The 15,594-nt window shown below is 36.0% G+C and overlaps 1 protein-coding gene across 7 annotated transcripts in view; it reads right to left on the bottom strand.

The window, feature by feature from the left end:
• Positions 1-15,594, bottom strand: part of EHBP1 (EH domain binding protein 1) — a 333,194-nt gene that overhangs the window by 264,100 nt on the left and 53,500 nt on the right. For all 7 annotated transcript variants that reach the window (XM_037736195.1, XM_037736194.1, XM_017522174.2 and 4 more), the window contains exon 3: positions 7,490-7,547. In XM_037736195.1, the coding sequence (XP_037592123.1) occupies positions 7,490-7,547 (58 nt within the window). The remainder of the gene's footprint in view (positions 1-7,489; positions 7,548-15,594) is intronic.

The raw sequence follows: 15,594 nt of genomic DNA on the forward strand, positions 1-15,594 counted from the left end.
AAGTGGATTATGTGTCTGGAGCTGCAAATTTGAGGATAGTATGTAAATAGGTAATACTTTAAAGTTTAAGAATACAGATAATACCGAGGGAGTGAGTACAGATAAGGAATATAAAGATCCAAAGACTAAGCCTCAGAGCACAACATTAAACAAGTCAAGAAAATGATGAAGCTAGCAAAGGCCCATCAGCTGAGGCAAAAGAAAAGTGTGTGGTATCCTGGAAGGCTAGTGATAAGAACGTTTCAAGAAGAGAACAATCACCTGTGCCAAATGTTGATGACAAGTCAAATAGAATGAGGCCTGAAAAATGGTCACTGGGTTTAACAAAGGAGAAGCCATTAATAAGGCCAGGTAAAGTGACTGATCCCTGGAATCCCAGCTACTCAGGAGTCTGAGGTGGGAGGATAGCTTGAGCCCAGGAGTAAGAGGTCGAGAAGCCATTAATAACTTTACAAGAGCAGTTTCAGTAAAGTGATGAGAACAAAGACCTGACTGGAATGAATTTAATAAAGAATGGGAGGAAGAGAGCAAATATGAAGAGAGCAAATATACTCAACTCCTTTGAGGTGTTTTGCTGAAAGGAAAAGAAACAGGTTGGCACTAGAGGGGAAAACAGTGGCAGAAGAGAATTTTAAGAGAGAAAAATATTTATGCTGATGGGAAATATTCCGTTGAGAGGGAAAATTTAATGATGCAGAAGAGAGAAGGGAGAATTGCTAGAGTAATGTCCTTAACAGTATACGATGAGACAGACTGATCTTTCCTGGCAGCATAGACCATTCTTCCATAATGACAGAAAAATAAGTTAGAGCATATGAATGCAGATGCAAGTCAGGCAGCAGATTTAACAGACTGGGAAACTGAGGGACAAACTTGCCCAAGATCACACAGAAAGTAAGAGCAGAATTTGGATTTGAATCTGGGCCAAGGAACTGAGAAGGGATCAAGATTAGGTAAACTTAGGTCTACGCAAATCTTATCACATCTTACTAGTTAAAATGCCAGCAGAAGATACCGGTTTAACAGCGTACACCAAATCCAACCTATAAATTATCAATAATTATCCCTCTATTCTGTTTCTATTGCCACCCTATCACAAAACTTCAGGTACAGAGATGGAAGTAGAGACTCATCACGAGACTTAGCATACCATAGTGAAAGGTACAGAACAAAGCTTTCTTGATTAAAAAGCATCTCTCCAGAGATTCCTCTAGTCCCCTGCCTATTTCCATGTCTGCTGAGAGACCTGAAACAAAAACTCCACAAAGTAAACAATCTCCATTTTGAAAAGTAAATTTCTGTGCAACCTAGATAATCAATCAAAACTCCACTCTACATACTTGATTCTGAAAACTTATAACAACCTCAACTCTTATGGTTAATCAAGATATTTTTCTGGTCTCTTCAAGCTTCCCATAATTAAATTTTCATAGTTTCCCCATGCAATAAAAATACAAGAAAAAGTGTATAATCACTAAACCTTTCTAATCATCCACAGTAGAAAAGACAGGATATTTATAAAATTCTCAATGAAAAATACCCATCAGATTTTCAGACCTGAAGATATCCTTAGATCTAATTCAAATCTGGATAAGGAAATTGAAGCAAGCAAAGAGTAAATGGTTTGCATGAACTCATACTAGCAACCAGGAGGAGAACCCAGACTCTGTGACTCAGAGTTCTTCACCTAACCCATATCATGCACTGCTCTATCCCTGATTCGCACAGTAGTCAAGAAAATACTCTTCTATCCCTTAGGACTTAATATTTCTGTGTTTGACACAGAGATCAAAAGTCGGAAAAAACAGGGAATGTGGAGACCTTCTAACAACTGCGCAGAGTTAGGAGATGGTAGTTTCAGATAATTTCCTCAGGTATCCTAAAGCTTTATCCTCTAAATCCTCAGTCTTGGATCAGGGAATAATAATTAGACAACTGCTGAACAAACAAAAATACAATCTGCTTAACAAACTAAAATCTTTTTATTATGATTAATAAAAGGAGACATAAGTACACTAGTTCCTAAGTTGCTAGTTTACTGCTACTTTCTTAACCATTCTATTCTTTTTGTTGGGCCTTCCAACAAAAAGGCCCAACCGAGTTCTGGTTTTTTGATATTCCTTCTGGAGCTGTACAGCCTGGCTGAGTTAAGACACTATAACAGTATCAATTAGTCTGGCTAAATAGCTGACAATGAGTACAGTCAGGGCCAGCTTTCTATCATTTAGATAATTATTATATACAATTGACCTTTGAACAACACAGGTTTGAACTGCACAGTTCCACTTATATGCAGATTTTTTTCAACCAAATGCAGATCAAAAACAGTGTGTGGAAGATGCAAAACCTGCATATGTGGAGGGCTGACTGTTCATATATGCAAGTTCCACAAGGCCAACTTCAGGACTTCACATGCAGATTTCAGTATATACAGGGGTCCTGGAACCAATCACCCATGTATACCTAGGGACAACTGTACTAGTAGAAAACAGAGGATCAGTAAGCTTTACCAGAGAAGAAACCAAGGACATAAAGTGGCAAACATGACAGAAAAATAGTGTTACTATTTTCTAAGAATTTACTACAACTTCTACCTCAAACCGCGGTAATTTAAGAATCTGAAGCTAGAAAATGAATGATAAGTCTAGTACCGATAACCAGAAACAAACATTTTCTGGAAACAGTTATGGCAATAAACATCTAATTGTACTCACCCACAGAGACATTAATTTAGGTTTTTAAGAGGTTGATATAGGAAAAAGCACACCACTGGCCATGCACGGTGGCTCACACCTATAATTCCAGCACTTTGGGAGGCTGAGTCAGGTGGATCACTTGAGGTCAAGAGTTTGAGAGCCAGTCTGGCCAACATGGTGAAACCCTGCCTCTACTAAAAATACAAAAATTGGCCAGGCATGATGGTGGGTGCCTGTTAATCCCAGCTACTTGGGAGGCTGAGGAAGGAGAATCACATGAGCCCAGGAGGTAGAGGTTACAGTGAGCCAAGATCATTCCACTGCACTCTAGCCTAGGCAACAGAGCAAGACTTCATCTCAAAAAAAAAAGAACAAGCACACCATATTGGCAAACATCAGCACTACAAGAACCCCGATCAGTTTTCATTCCGAGTAACAGAAAGGATTTCCCTGTAAAATAAGTAGGAACTGGAATACATGTACAGCCATTTGGCTCCTTAGTATAGTTAGGAAGGGCAGATTATTTCAGATTATTTAATCATTTGCCAATATCTTAGTAGAGCTAATGGTAGAAGAAATTAGGATACATTATTCTGGTCCCCATATACCCCATCTCTGCAAAAAAACAAAAATTAGCCGAGCATGATGGTGCATGCCTCCTGAGCTGACTGGGAAGCTGAGGCTGGAGGATCACCTGAGCCCAGGGAGGTTGAAGCTGCAGTGTTGTGATCATACCACTGCACTCTAGCTTGGGCAATGAATAAGATCCTATCTTAAACTATATATATATATATATTTTCTGACCAATAGTTGCAGAGATTTGTTCCTCCTATGTGAGTTCAATGGTACTCACATAGTACGATTGGTACAGCAAGCAATGTATATTTTAAAGGAAAAGCATCAGAAACCAGAAAGAGCTTTCAGAATAAAAAGTGGTTCTAGTCTTTAGATTTAATGTAATTGATAGCTAACTTAGCAGCTGAAAACAAATGGTTTTCAATAATTCTGAATGTCATGGATCTTGTTCTCAAGATTTTTTTTTTTTAAGTTGCTTAAATTTTACAATAATATAATCAGTTCCTTCATAGTTTCTGGAACTCATTTTTATTTCCCTATTTAGCTTATTATGTACAATTTATAAAAAGGTGTTTTCTTTTCTTTTCCTTTTTTTTTTGAGATAAAGTTTCACTTTTGATGTCCAGGCCGGAGTGTGATGGCATAATTTCGGCTCATTGCAACCTCCACCACCCGGGTTCAAGCTATTATCTTGCCTTGGCCTCCTCAGTACCTGGGATTACAAGCATGTGCCACCACAGCCAGCTAATTTGGTATTTGTAGTAGAGATGGGGTTTCACCATGTTGGTCAGGCTGGTCTCAAACTCCTGACCTCAGGTGATCCACCTGCCTTGGCCTCCCAAAGTGCTGGGATTACAGGCATGAACCACCACACTCAGCCTAAAACAGCATTTTCAGAAATACATGAACATACTGCATCATGCTAACTTTTCACAAGAAGTACATCTATATTTCAAGAGCAAGCATAATGATTCTAAAGTATTCAGGAAAGATTTTAAAATATTAGGAGCATTACAAATGGAAAATTTATCCAATAAGAAGTAATTTCTTCTAGAAAATATTATATTCTGATAAAATTAACCTGTAGCCTCTTATGTTTGCATTCTGGATTCAAACAATGTTTAAAACAATATAAAAAAGAATCTGGACCCAATAGAGAAGTTATTTGACTTTCAGCGTTTTCAATGTAAATGCAATGAAATAAAAAAGCATATCAAACATCAAATATAGGTTTGTTGGGTTTTTTTTTTTTTTTTTTTTTTTTTTTTGTAGAAATGGGGTTTCACCATTTCGCCCAGGCTGGTCTTGAACTCCTGGGCTCCAGTGATCTACCTGCCTCAGCCTCCCAAAGTGCTGGAATTACAGGTATGAACCATTGCACCTGGCCAGGGTATTCTTAACTGACCTATAATCTAATGTATTTAATTATGTTTCATCATTTTCTCTTAAGAAATAATTGCTATCTAATTTTTTTTCAAACCCTGAATGTGGCATTCAAGCTAATTATTAAAAGAGATAAATTGTTTTTTTGTTGAGAGCTAAAAATATTTAGAGGCTATTTTTAAAATTTATAGGTCTAGTCATATTCACCTATTATACTTAGTGGATAAACTTATATTGATCCTTTCCACAAAAGCTTATATTGACAAACAGATGCTATATTTCTTTTAGACCCTTTTCTCATATGTTAACGGTAAGAAAGTATTCAAATTATAATGCTCCCAAACTATAAATGTATGCTTTAAAGATGCTGCTGCTCAGGATGTGAGGCAACTGAATGCTTTCCATATTGCTGGTAGGAGTGCTTGGCAATTTCCTTTTTTTTTTTTTTTTTGAGACAGAGTCTTGCTCTTGTTGCCCAGGCTGGAGTGCAATGGTGCAGTCTCGGCTCACCGCAACCTCTACCTCCCAGGTTCAAGTGATTCTCCTACCTCAGCCTCCCAAGCAGCTGGGATTACAGGCGCCCACCACTACGCCCAACTAATTTTTTGTATTTTTAGTAGAGATGGGGTTTCACTATGTTGGTCAGGCTAGTCCCAGACTCCTGACCTCAGGCGATCCACCTGTCTTGGCCTCCCAAAGTGCTGGGATTACAGGGGTGAGCCACTGGGCCCAGCCAGCAATTTCTTTTAAGTTAAAAATGAACCTACCCTGTTACCAGGTTATGCCTTTCCTCAAAATATTTTTCCTCAAAGATACTTGTACAATAATGTCTATAGCAGCTTTATTCACAAGAGTAAAAGAACTGGGGAAAAAAACACAAAAGTTCATCAACAGAGGAAGAGATAATCAAATTGTAGTATGTTCACTTGGTGGAATACTACTTAGCAATAAACAAACTACCAAAACACAAAACAGCATGAATAAATCTCAAAAACATTACATTGAGCAAAAGAAGCCTGACTGTACTACTGTACTATTTTACATGAAATTCAAGAACAAGCAACACTAGCCTATGGTGACAGTAAATCAAAACAGTGATTACCTTTGAGGATTGGGAACTGGCTAGAAGAGGGACAAAAGAAAAATGTGATGAAAACAGTCTGTATCTTTACAGAAGAGGTAATTATACAAACATACATATTGATCAAAGCTCATTATGTGTAATACACAGATCTTAATTACTGACATACGTGTAATACACAGATCTTCATTATAAAATTATAAAAATAATTTATATAGTTATAAAATATATAATTTTATAATGAAGATCTGTGTATTACACATATGTAATTTTAGCTCACATAATTACATATGTAATTATAAAAATTTTATAATTACAAAATTAAGATCTGTGTACTACACATATGTAAGTTTTAGCTCAATAAAAATAAAAAAACTTGAAAAGATGCCCTAAATAAAAAAATTTTCAATTTAGAAAATTGTAGAATTTCAATTAAAACTAATAAAGTTTTCTTTATACAGGTCTACTTGTAGAAAAACCAACCTCAATTAACATTCTTGTGGTCATTGTATACTAATAAAAAATATACTCATATTTATTTATAGAACATAATTTTGTTTGTTTTTTTAGAGACACAGTCTCACTCTGTCATCCAGGCTGGAATGCAGTGGCATAGTCCTAGCTCACTAAAACCTCAAACTTCTCAGCTCAGGCGATCCTTCCACCTCAACCTCTTGAGTAGCTGATGCGTCACCACACTTGGCTAACTTGTTTTTGTTTTTGTAGAGACAGGTCTCATTGTGTTTCCCAGGCTGGTCTTAAATTCCTACCCTCAAGTGATCCTCTTGCCTTGGCCTCCCAAAGTGCCAGGATTACAGGCATGTGGACAGAATCTGGCCAGGATAGAATTTCTAAAGTATCTGTGGAACTGTTATTGAACATTATAAAATTCTGTTCCACTCCCCACAAACAAAAGTATCAGTACAAAAAGAAATTAAAACCTTTGAAAAATCCAACTCCTCTTCTGCAACCCAGCAACAGACTCCAATAACTTATAACTCCTTAAGTGTGCCCTAACTTCGTCATCTTGTAATCTAAACAAATTAATCTCAGGCACAATTTTGTAAGTGGCATTTGTTTAATCATTAGCTCTTAACACTGTAGTACAGTGAAATTACACAACTATTATGTTGTTCAGGTCAGTCCATTTTTGTTGCTGTAACAATATGCCACAGACTGAGTAATAAGGAGCAAAAATTTATTTTCTCACAGTTCTAAGGGCTAGGAAGTTCAAGATCAAGGCATCAGTATCTGGTGAGGGCCTTCTTAGTGCATCCTCATGTGGCAGACGGCGGAAGCGCAAAAAGGAAACAAACTCCCTTTGTCAAGCCCTTTTATAAAGATGCCTAATTCAATCATAAGGGAGAAGTCCTTACCCTAATCACTTCTTAGAGGCCCCACCTTCTTATATTAGGTTGGTGCAAAAGTAACTGCAGTTTTGCTATTACTTTTAAGGCTAAACCGCAATTACTTTTGTACCAACCTACACAATTACATTGGTAACACCTGATTTTTGGAGAGGCCACATTCAAACCATAGCAATTACCAAATCCAAGATCATAACTCAGGTATCTGGCTTCCATTTTAAGAACAAGCAGTTAAAAGATCACCACATTTGATCAATCCATTTGATAATCAAGAAAAAAAAAAAAAGAAACATCAAGTAATGTTTTAAAATATTCTACACTAGAACCAGAGCAGTTTGCTAATTTGAATTCAATATTTAGGTAAGAAATTTAGAAAATACGCTAACCTTAGAAGACTTCCTTCGGCTTCTTCTTGTCCAAACTACCACCAGTTTATCTGGTTGCCTGCCAAACAGAAAAAAAGTTAAACACAATTCATCTTAAATCAAATTAATAAAGTTTCATTTTAGTGCCTTTAAATGGGCAAAAATGTCACCTACTTTAGATTACACAGAACAATTACTGTTACAATAAAGCTCTATCGAATATAGATGTTGACTACATATGTGACCTAATTTGCATAACTACTATTTCCTCCATATTCTTTTCTAACAATACTTTAGCAAATTAATTCACAGGGACAAACCAAGTAAAATGATATATTTACAACTGGTTACTATTTTAAAAAGAAAAAAGCCACACATATCTTCTCCAAAAATTAATACCATACTTCTAACACAGTATCCCCTTTAATGTGAAGTAAATAAACATAAATAGGGCACTTCCAAAATAATTTAAATCTATGAATTCACTACTTTTGCATCTCTGTATCTCATGAACAATACTTGTGGTTTTTAAAACACTATAGCCAATCATCTCAATTATCTTCATTAAAAACAATGTAGTAGTGAAACCTAATACACCTAAGTTCTCTTTTGTTCTTAGGAAAAGCATCAAGATTATGATTATCAGTTATTTTACCTAAATTTTCATTAAAAAAAATCTTAGATAAAAGCTTCTTAACCAAGAAACGAATGTCATACTCATCTTGGTGACCTTCACCACTTTCTATGTCCTATTCATTTTACACTGGAATCCCTCGCTTTCAGCAGATAACCTTTCCTTTTATTTCATTTAATTAAACACATATATACACACATAAAATGCTTCCAGCCTTAACCTCCTCACTCAGTGATCCACCTACAAACCTATACTGCTATCTAGAGAGTTATACTAATAGAAAAACAAACAACTGTTAAAAGAAAAACAAAAATAAAATAACTTGTTCAACACAGAAACCTGGACTAGGATAATTACAGTGAGTGAGGATGGGGCACAGTATGACATGATAGATGGGGTTGGGAAGAAGGTATGATCAATGATGGCAAGTTAACAGGAAGCGCACAGTAGCCAACAACTGGAAGCTACCTAACACTGATGGCTTGCCAGAACATTTTACCTAGATTACCACACTAACCTCTTTCACTTATATTCTCATTTCCACATCTCTAGCCCAACTTCAACTTTGAAATTATATTTCAACAGTACTTTTATAGAAATGCTATCTTACAGTCTTTCCTTGCTTATCATCCTATGCTGGGCTCTTACACTGAAGGTAATACCAACTAGCCCTTGCAGGTTGTATTTTACAGGTTTACTTGACTGAAAGAATATTCTATTTTATTTTAGTTTTAATTTAAACTCTTTTTAAAAGTTCTTATTTAAATGCCTATAAACAAGGCCTATGATGTCCAGATTATGAGTAACTTCAACACTACCAGCTGCTTCATACCTGACCACCCCCACTCTTTAAGATGATCTATCTAGACCCTATGAGCATTTGGCCCTGTGACACCCTTGATTCTCAACATGGCTTATAAGGCATTTCACTCACCACTTGACTCTGATCTATCTCTCTAGCTGTATAACCTGCAAATATCTCATAGGCATCTTCCTCTACAACCAACCCCTTAACATATATTCCTTCAATTTTTTCACATCTTTGCAATGTAATAACCTTTAAAAAAAATACACACAAAAAAACTTCCTCTTCCATTTTTCTACCTAGTAACTCTTAATTGATCACTTTCTCTGTGAAACCTTGACCATTTCTCCTATCATCTCCTGCTCCATTCCATATTCCAAACCTCAGAGTTATTGTTCCCAACAATAACCTAGGCACACCTCTATCTTCTATTTTAATACTCTGTGTACCTTGTATTGTAAGTATTTATTTTTATCTCTCCCACTAGACTGCACTACTTTATCGACTGTATCTTTATATTCCTAGCAACTAATGATCTAGTACAAGGTTGAGGCTCAATGAACATTTGGCACTGAATAAACCTTAAGTGTCATCCAGGGACTCCCAATTGGTTAATAATAATTAATGAGGTCCAACTGACGCCAGTAGCCATATAATACACTATCTCTGCAACTCATACAAGCTTTGCAGGGATCCTCAACCTGGATGCAAATTAAAATAAAACCGCTAGGGAAGCTTTTATAAATACTGATACCTAGGTTCCAGCCCTGAATAATCTGATTTATTTGGTCTGGTGTGAAGTTTTCAAAATTCTACAGGTTATTTTAAGGTGAAGCCAAGGCTGACAACCACTGTTTGACTTGAAACTTTAGTGAGGCATATTACCTGTGATGGCAACGAGAGTGTCTACCCTACACAACACCCTCCTAGTGCCACCTGAACCGTGGCCTCATTCTAATGCTTAGCACCCTCCTGCCACTCAATGCATCTCACTGCTTCAGAAAATGAAAGCTTTTTAGCACAAAAAAGCAAGAAGGGTGGTCCCCTAACCTGTATATATGCCTGATGTTCCAAGGATGTAAATAGATCATAAGTGACTTATTTAAGAATGTCCCCAGAGATGGCTAAACATTTTTGTGATTTTAAGTCATGTTCACATTTTAAATATCTTTACTAGAAATCAGTTCACCTTTTTATTATCAGGAACAAACTGAGGCAGAGTGTTCTAAAATAAAGAACTGCTGTGAGTTATTATTCTCAATAGAAGGGTACCAAGAACCACATGACTGGCTGTCCATAATTAATATTTTAAGCATTCATGCTACACTAGAAAAGACCCATTAAATATTTACTTATGTACTCCCAAGAGACCAGAGACAGGACAGTTGTGAGTGTTTTCTCCAACTACCAACAAACCTACAATTATATAACTTTCTATCAAAAACGTCAAGAAAACCTGATAGAATTTCTGAGAGAATTCAACAATCACATATTTAACATCTCTATCCCATCACTTCAGTTTAGTCAGTAAGTAGACAGCCCTATATACAATACACACAAATTTAATACATGACATATAAACATTTTACAGACATACATACAAAATGTATACACAGTCGTATTTCCTGTGAAATCTGTCTGAAGGGCTCCATGGGAAAATTTGAGGCCTTTTGGTGGGCTTGTTCAAGGAATAAAATTGTGCGTTTAAAAATACAGATTTAACACCTTCTATCCTATCTTCAAAGCTCTTAAAAAGGAACATCTTGAATCTGAAGGTGGCATGCTTTGTCTCAAATTGTGCTCTTGACATTAAATTCTGGAGAGGAAGAAAGAGGCTAGGAAAAAGGACAGGAGACAGCAGTGAAGAAAAGCAGAGAGGATTGGAGTATAAAAGAGAGGAGAAGCTAAAAAGAGAGCTACAATATTCAGATTATAGAGCAATTAGCTTGAGGTTTCCCTAGCATGCAACTAAGGCATGCCTTCCTCGTCACCACTAAGTGAGGTACTGTGTATGAAAACTAAGTTAAAGAAAAACATTTCTGGCTTAAATTTTAACTCCTTTACTCTTTTCCACTCTCTGATGTATGACACATGTGTGAGGTCAAACTGTAAAGGCCAAGAGAAAAACCTAAAACCATCACATGAAAATCAGTCCTATCACTTTCCAGAATCATAATAAGCATATGACCAATATTTCACTGAATGCCTGCTATGTCCCTGACGCCATGCTGAGCAATGGAGATACAAAGATGAAAGAAAGATCCACTGGAAGTTCATAATCTAGTGGGGAGACAGACCATTAAACCAACTACCTAGTCCATACACAACCCTGGAGAACATAGAGAAGATGAACAGACCTTATACAGAAAAGAAGCTATTTATAAATATCTCAGGAAACAACATGAAAAGTGGCAGAAAGAACCTGCCCAAGCACAGAGATTACTAGATTTAAAATTTGTAAAAACGATAATTTACAATGACACTTTCGATGTAAAGCCCAACAAAAGATGAGTAACTAATTACAGTAGGTCTATTTATTAGAAAATCACAGAGGCATTAAAAATACTTTCTAAGAACATTTGCAAACATAGGACAATGCTTAGGATATCATAGTTTATTTAATACAGATTTTAATTTTTGTACACTATATAATAAAAGAAGAGCCAAGAGGAAATACCTCAAAATGCTATCTGTGTTTATTACTGGGAAGTAAAATTGCATGTCATTATATTTTTCTGTATTTTCTAACCATGAATGTATATACTTTATGCTAGTGGGAGGTATTTAAATGTAGGGAGGGAGCTATTAAAAATAAATCAATTGCAGCCGGTAGCGGTGGCTCACGCCTGTAATCATAGCACTTTGGGAGGCCGAGGTGGGCGGATCACAAGGTCAAGAGATCGAGACCATCCTGGCCAACAAGGTGAAACCCTGTCTTTACTAAAAATACAAAAATTAGCTGGGCGTGGTGGTGCATGCCTGTAGTCCCAGCTACTCAGGAGGCTGAGGCAGGAGAATTGCTTGAACCTGGGAGGCGGAGGTTGCAGTGAGCCGAGATTGCGCCACGCACTCCAGCCTGGTGCACGGCGACGGAGCAAGACTCTGTCTCAATCAATCAATCAATCAATCAATTGCACACTTACTAAGAACTAGAATAAATACATATAAACCAGCACTTTTAAGTTTGGAATCAATTATGAACAGACAGAATTAAATAAGTTAATTTTTTTTTATTTCAGAGACATCACAAAATCCTCAGACAACTAAATTAATTTGTTTTCCAACTCAACAGAAGTTGGGGGGTGGTGTTCTTTGTCTTAAGTTAACATATATATTCCCCTAAGATATGAGCAAAATGTTTAAATAGGCCCCACCTGACTTGGCAACCTCCCCTCCTTTTTTGGTGGCTGCTTCAATTCCTGGGCCATTCTTTCTCAGGCATTCAAAGTCAATAGGACATTCCAGTATGGGCTAGCCAGACCCAAACAATAATATGATAAATGGTTTTCAGACCACTAATTTTTTTCTTCAACTAAAATTCCTACTCCTTCAGGGGAAGTATCTTAGGAGGGTATTGAGAGGAAAGGAGTCTGGGGAAACAACTTGTATTAATTCAGGAGATATGAATTTATAAAAGTAGACCTTTCAAAGATGACACAGTACAGTTGTCCCTCCATATCTGTGGGGAATTGGTTCCAGGATCCCCCACAGATACCAAAATCTGAAGATGTTCAAGTTCCTTATATAAAATGATGCAGTATTTGCATATAACCTATACACATCCTCCTGTATAGAGTCATGCACTGCTTAATGATAGAGATATAGTCTGAGAAATGCAACATTAGGCAATTTTGCCCTTGTGCAAACATCATAGAGTGTATTTACGCAAACCTAGATGGTATAACCCACTACATACCTAGATGATATGGTATAGCTTATTGCTCCTAGGCTAGAAACCTGTACAGCATGTTACTATATTGAATACTCTAGGTGATTTTAACACAGTGGTTACGTATTTGTGTATCTAAACATATATAAACACAGAAAAGGTACAGTAAAAAATACAGCATTATAATCTGATAGGACCACCTTCAGGTATGTGGTCTGTTGTTGACTGAAACATTCTTCTGCAGTGTATGACTAAGTTTAAACCATCTCTAGATTACTATACCTAATACAATAATGTAAATACTATGTAAATAGTTGTTATGCTGTATTTTGTTTATATTGTTTTTTATTATTACATTGTTATTTTTATTAGGTTTTTTCCCTGAATATTTTCAAGTCATAGTTGGCTGAATCCACAGATTCAGAACCTGCAGATAAGGAGGGCTGACTATATGTAGAAGAGAATTCTTGACCAGGAATTAGGTCTGATACTAAGTGAGCTTAGAAATATCTCTCACTTTCTCTGAACCTATTCCCTAATTTATCAAATGAAGGAACTGCACTAAAATCTCAACCAGTTTTTAAAAAAAAAAAAAAAAAAAAAAAAACAACAAAAAAATTTTAAAAAAAAAAAAAAAAAAAAAACCACTGACACTAATTAACTAAATATTTGGTGGTTTAAAAGCAAAATGAAAAGTTCATAAATAGGGTAAACAATTTGAGGCAAGGAGTCATTTGTCTCCTGCCTACTAACAATCTAGAAGTATCTAATATTACCACCTTAGAACAATATTATGAAAGGGGAAGTAATAACTTTGAGCAGAGCAGTACACTGACTATCAGATTTATCCTCACTGTCCAAAGCATAGTGTCAATCACGAAAGGTGTTACAGGAAGTACTCTACTCCCAGTCCTTTCCAACCACCACCACCACCATGCTGGCATTAAGATGGGGCCACATCATACTTCTCACCACTAGAACATGAGAATTGGTCTACGTCACTTCTGGAGCAAATGAATAATAAACTAGTGTATTTTCCCCACACTATCTAAATGCACAGGTTTCTAGAACACAGAGGAGGGCACAGTCATAAGATAAAAGTTGCCTGGGCCCCTGAATGACCACACTGAAGGCCAGTTGACCTGGAACACCCTCTCTACATTGAAAAGTGAGCAAAAAATAAACTTTTGTTAGGTTAAGCCACTTGGATTTCTAAGTGTATCTGCTACAGTAACCCCTCAATGTTCTAGAAAACTCAGCAAATTTAAAACACACACATAACAATAATCAATAGCTGCTGTCTTGTAAAAGCTTACATTTCAAAGTGCTATGACCAAATTTATCCTTTTTATGTCCTATCAATTTTCATTTATATGAAATCACTATTTCAAAAATAAAAGATAGCTGTATCTCAAAACTTGGAAAGCCTCCAAGCTTTTCCTAAATTAAAAATAAGGAACTATAAGTCTTTGGAACACAAAAAGTACAATATATTCCTCTCACCACAGAGTCCAGGATAGGCTTAAAATAAGAAAAAAAGAGCTCAAAACATTAATACCAAACTTAACTGAATAGGCACTTCACTCACAAGGTTATTTCTTTTACAGAAAAGGACTCCTTGCTGTAAATGAACATTTCATGGTGGGATGCTGTGAATATTTAAACAAAAAGGAGGAGATTGACTTATCACAGAAATACTCCAACTTTACTATTTCTCAAGTAATTATTTTTATCCTTCATAGGTACATCTGCCTCCTATTAAACTATCACTGCTACAGCTCCAGTTAATTATACTCCTTTATATTTACTCACAAGAGTTATTTACCAAGCTGCAGTAATTATTCAATAGGGAAAAAAATTGTACAAATACAAGAAAAAGTACATATATAGAACATATTTCTTTTCTGTAAAAATGAAGGACAATTCTAATAATAAAAGAGGCAAAACATTTTTGTCAGTTAAATAAAAATATTTTGGGTTCTTTTTTTACTTATATTTTTGTATCATTCAATCATTGAAAAAATATTTTCACAAAGTGATTACTTTTGGTTAAAAATAACTGATAATGCAAATGAACTTTTCTAACAGGTATTTCTAATACCTATATGCCAGTGTTCAGAAACAGCATCTCAAATTGAGGAAGCAGAGTTTGCATATTATGCAAAGTGTACTTTCAGATGGGCCATCTGAATAAATAAATATTTTACTAACAACAGTATAAAGAATTAATAATTTTTCTTTCTTTCATTTTTTTTTTTTTTTTTGAGACAGGGTCTCACTCTAGCCCAGGCTGGAGTACAATGGAGTGATCATAGTTCACTGCAGCCTCAAACTCCTGGACTCAAGTGATCCTCTTGCTTCAGCCTCCTCAGTGGCTAGGACTACAGAAACATGCCACCGCAACAGCTAATTTTAAAATTTTTTCATAGAGATTTCTATGTTGCCCAGGCTGGTCTCAAACTCCTGGCTTCAAGTGATCCTCCTGCCTCAGCCTCCCAAAGTATTGGGATCATAGGCATGAGCCACCAAACAAGACCTAATTTTTCTAATATGAGGATATTTGTAAGACAAACAGCACGATAATGAATCACTGCTGTATACGTGTGCAATGTTGGTCTCTCAAATAATACTGCATACTTTATTGTTTTTATAGTATCACCTATAATGATTCTTTTAACTTAGTATATTATTTACTCTTTTTTTTTTTTTCTAGACCTATTGGAAGAAGTCTTACATGTCACTAAAACAAATATTAGTATGCCCAGGTTATATACCTGGTTACCTTGAATTGAAGTTAA

The sequence above is a fragment of the Cebus imitator genome, unplaced genomic scaffold (genome assembly GCF_001604975.1).
Source record: "Cebus imitator isolate Cc_AM_T3 unplaced genomic scaffold, Cebus_imitator-1.0 Scaffold23, whole genome shotgun sequence".
NCBI classification, from domain to species: domain Eukaryota; kingdom Metazoa; phylum Chordata; class Mammalia; order Primates; family Cebidae; genus Cebus; species Cebus imitator.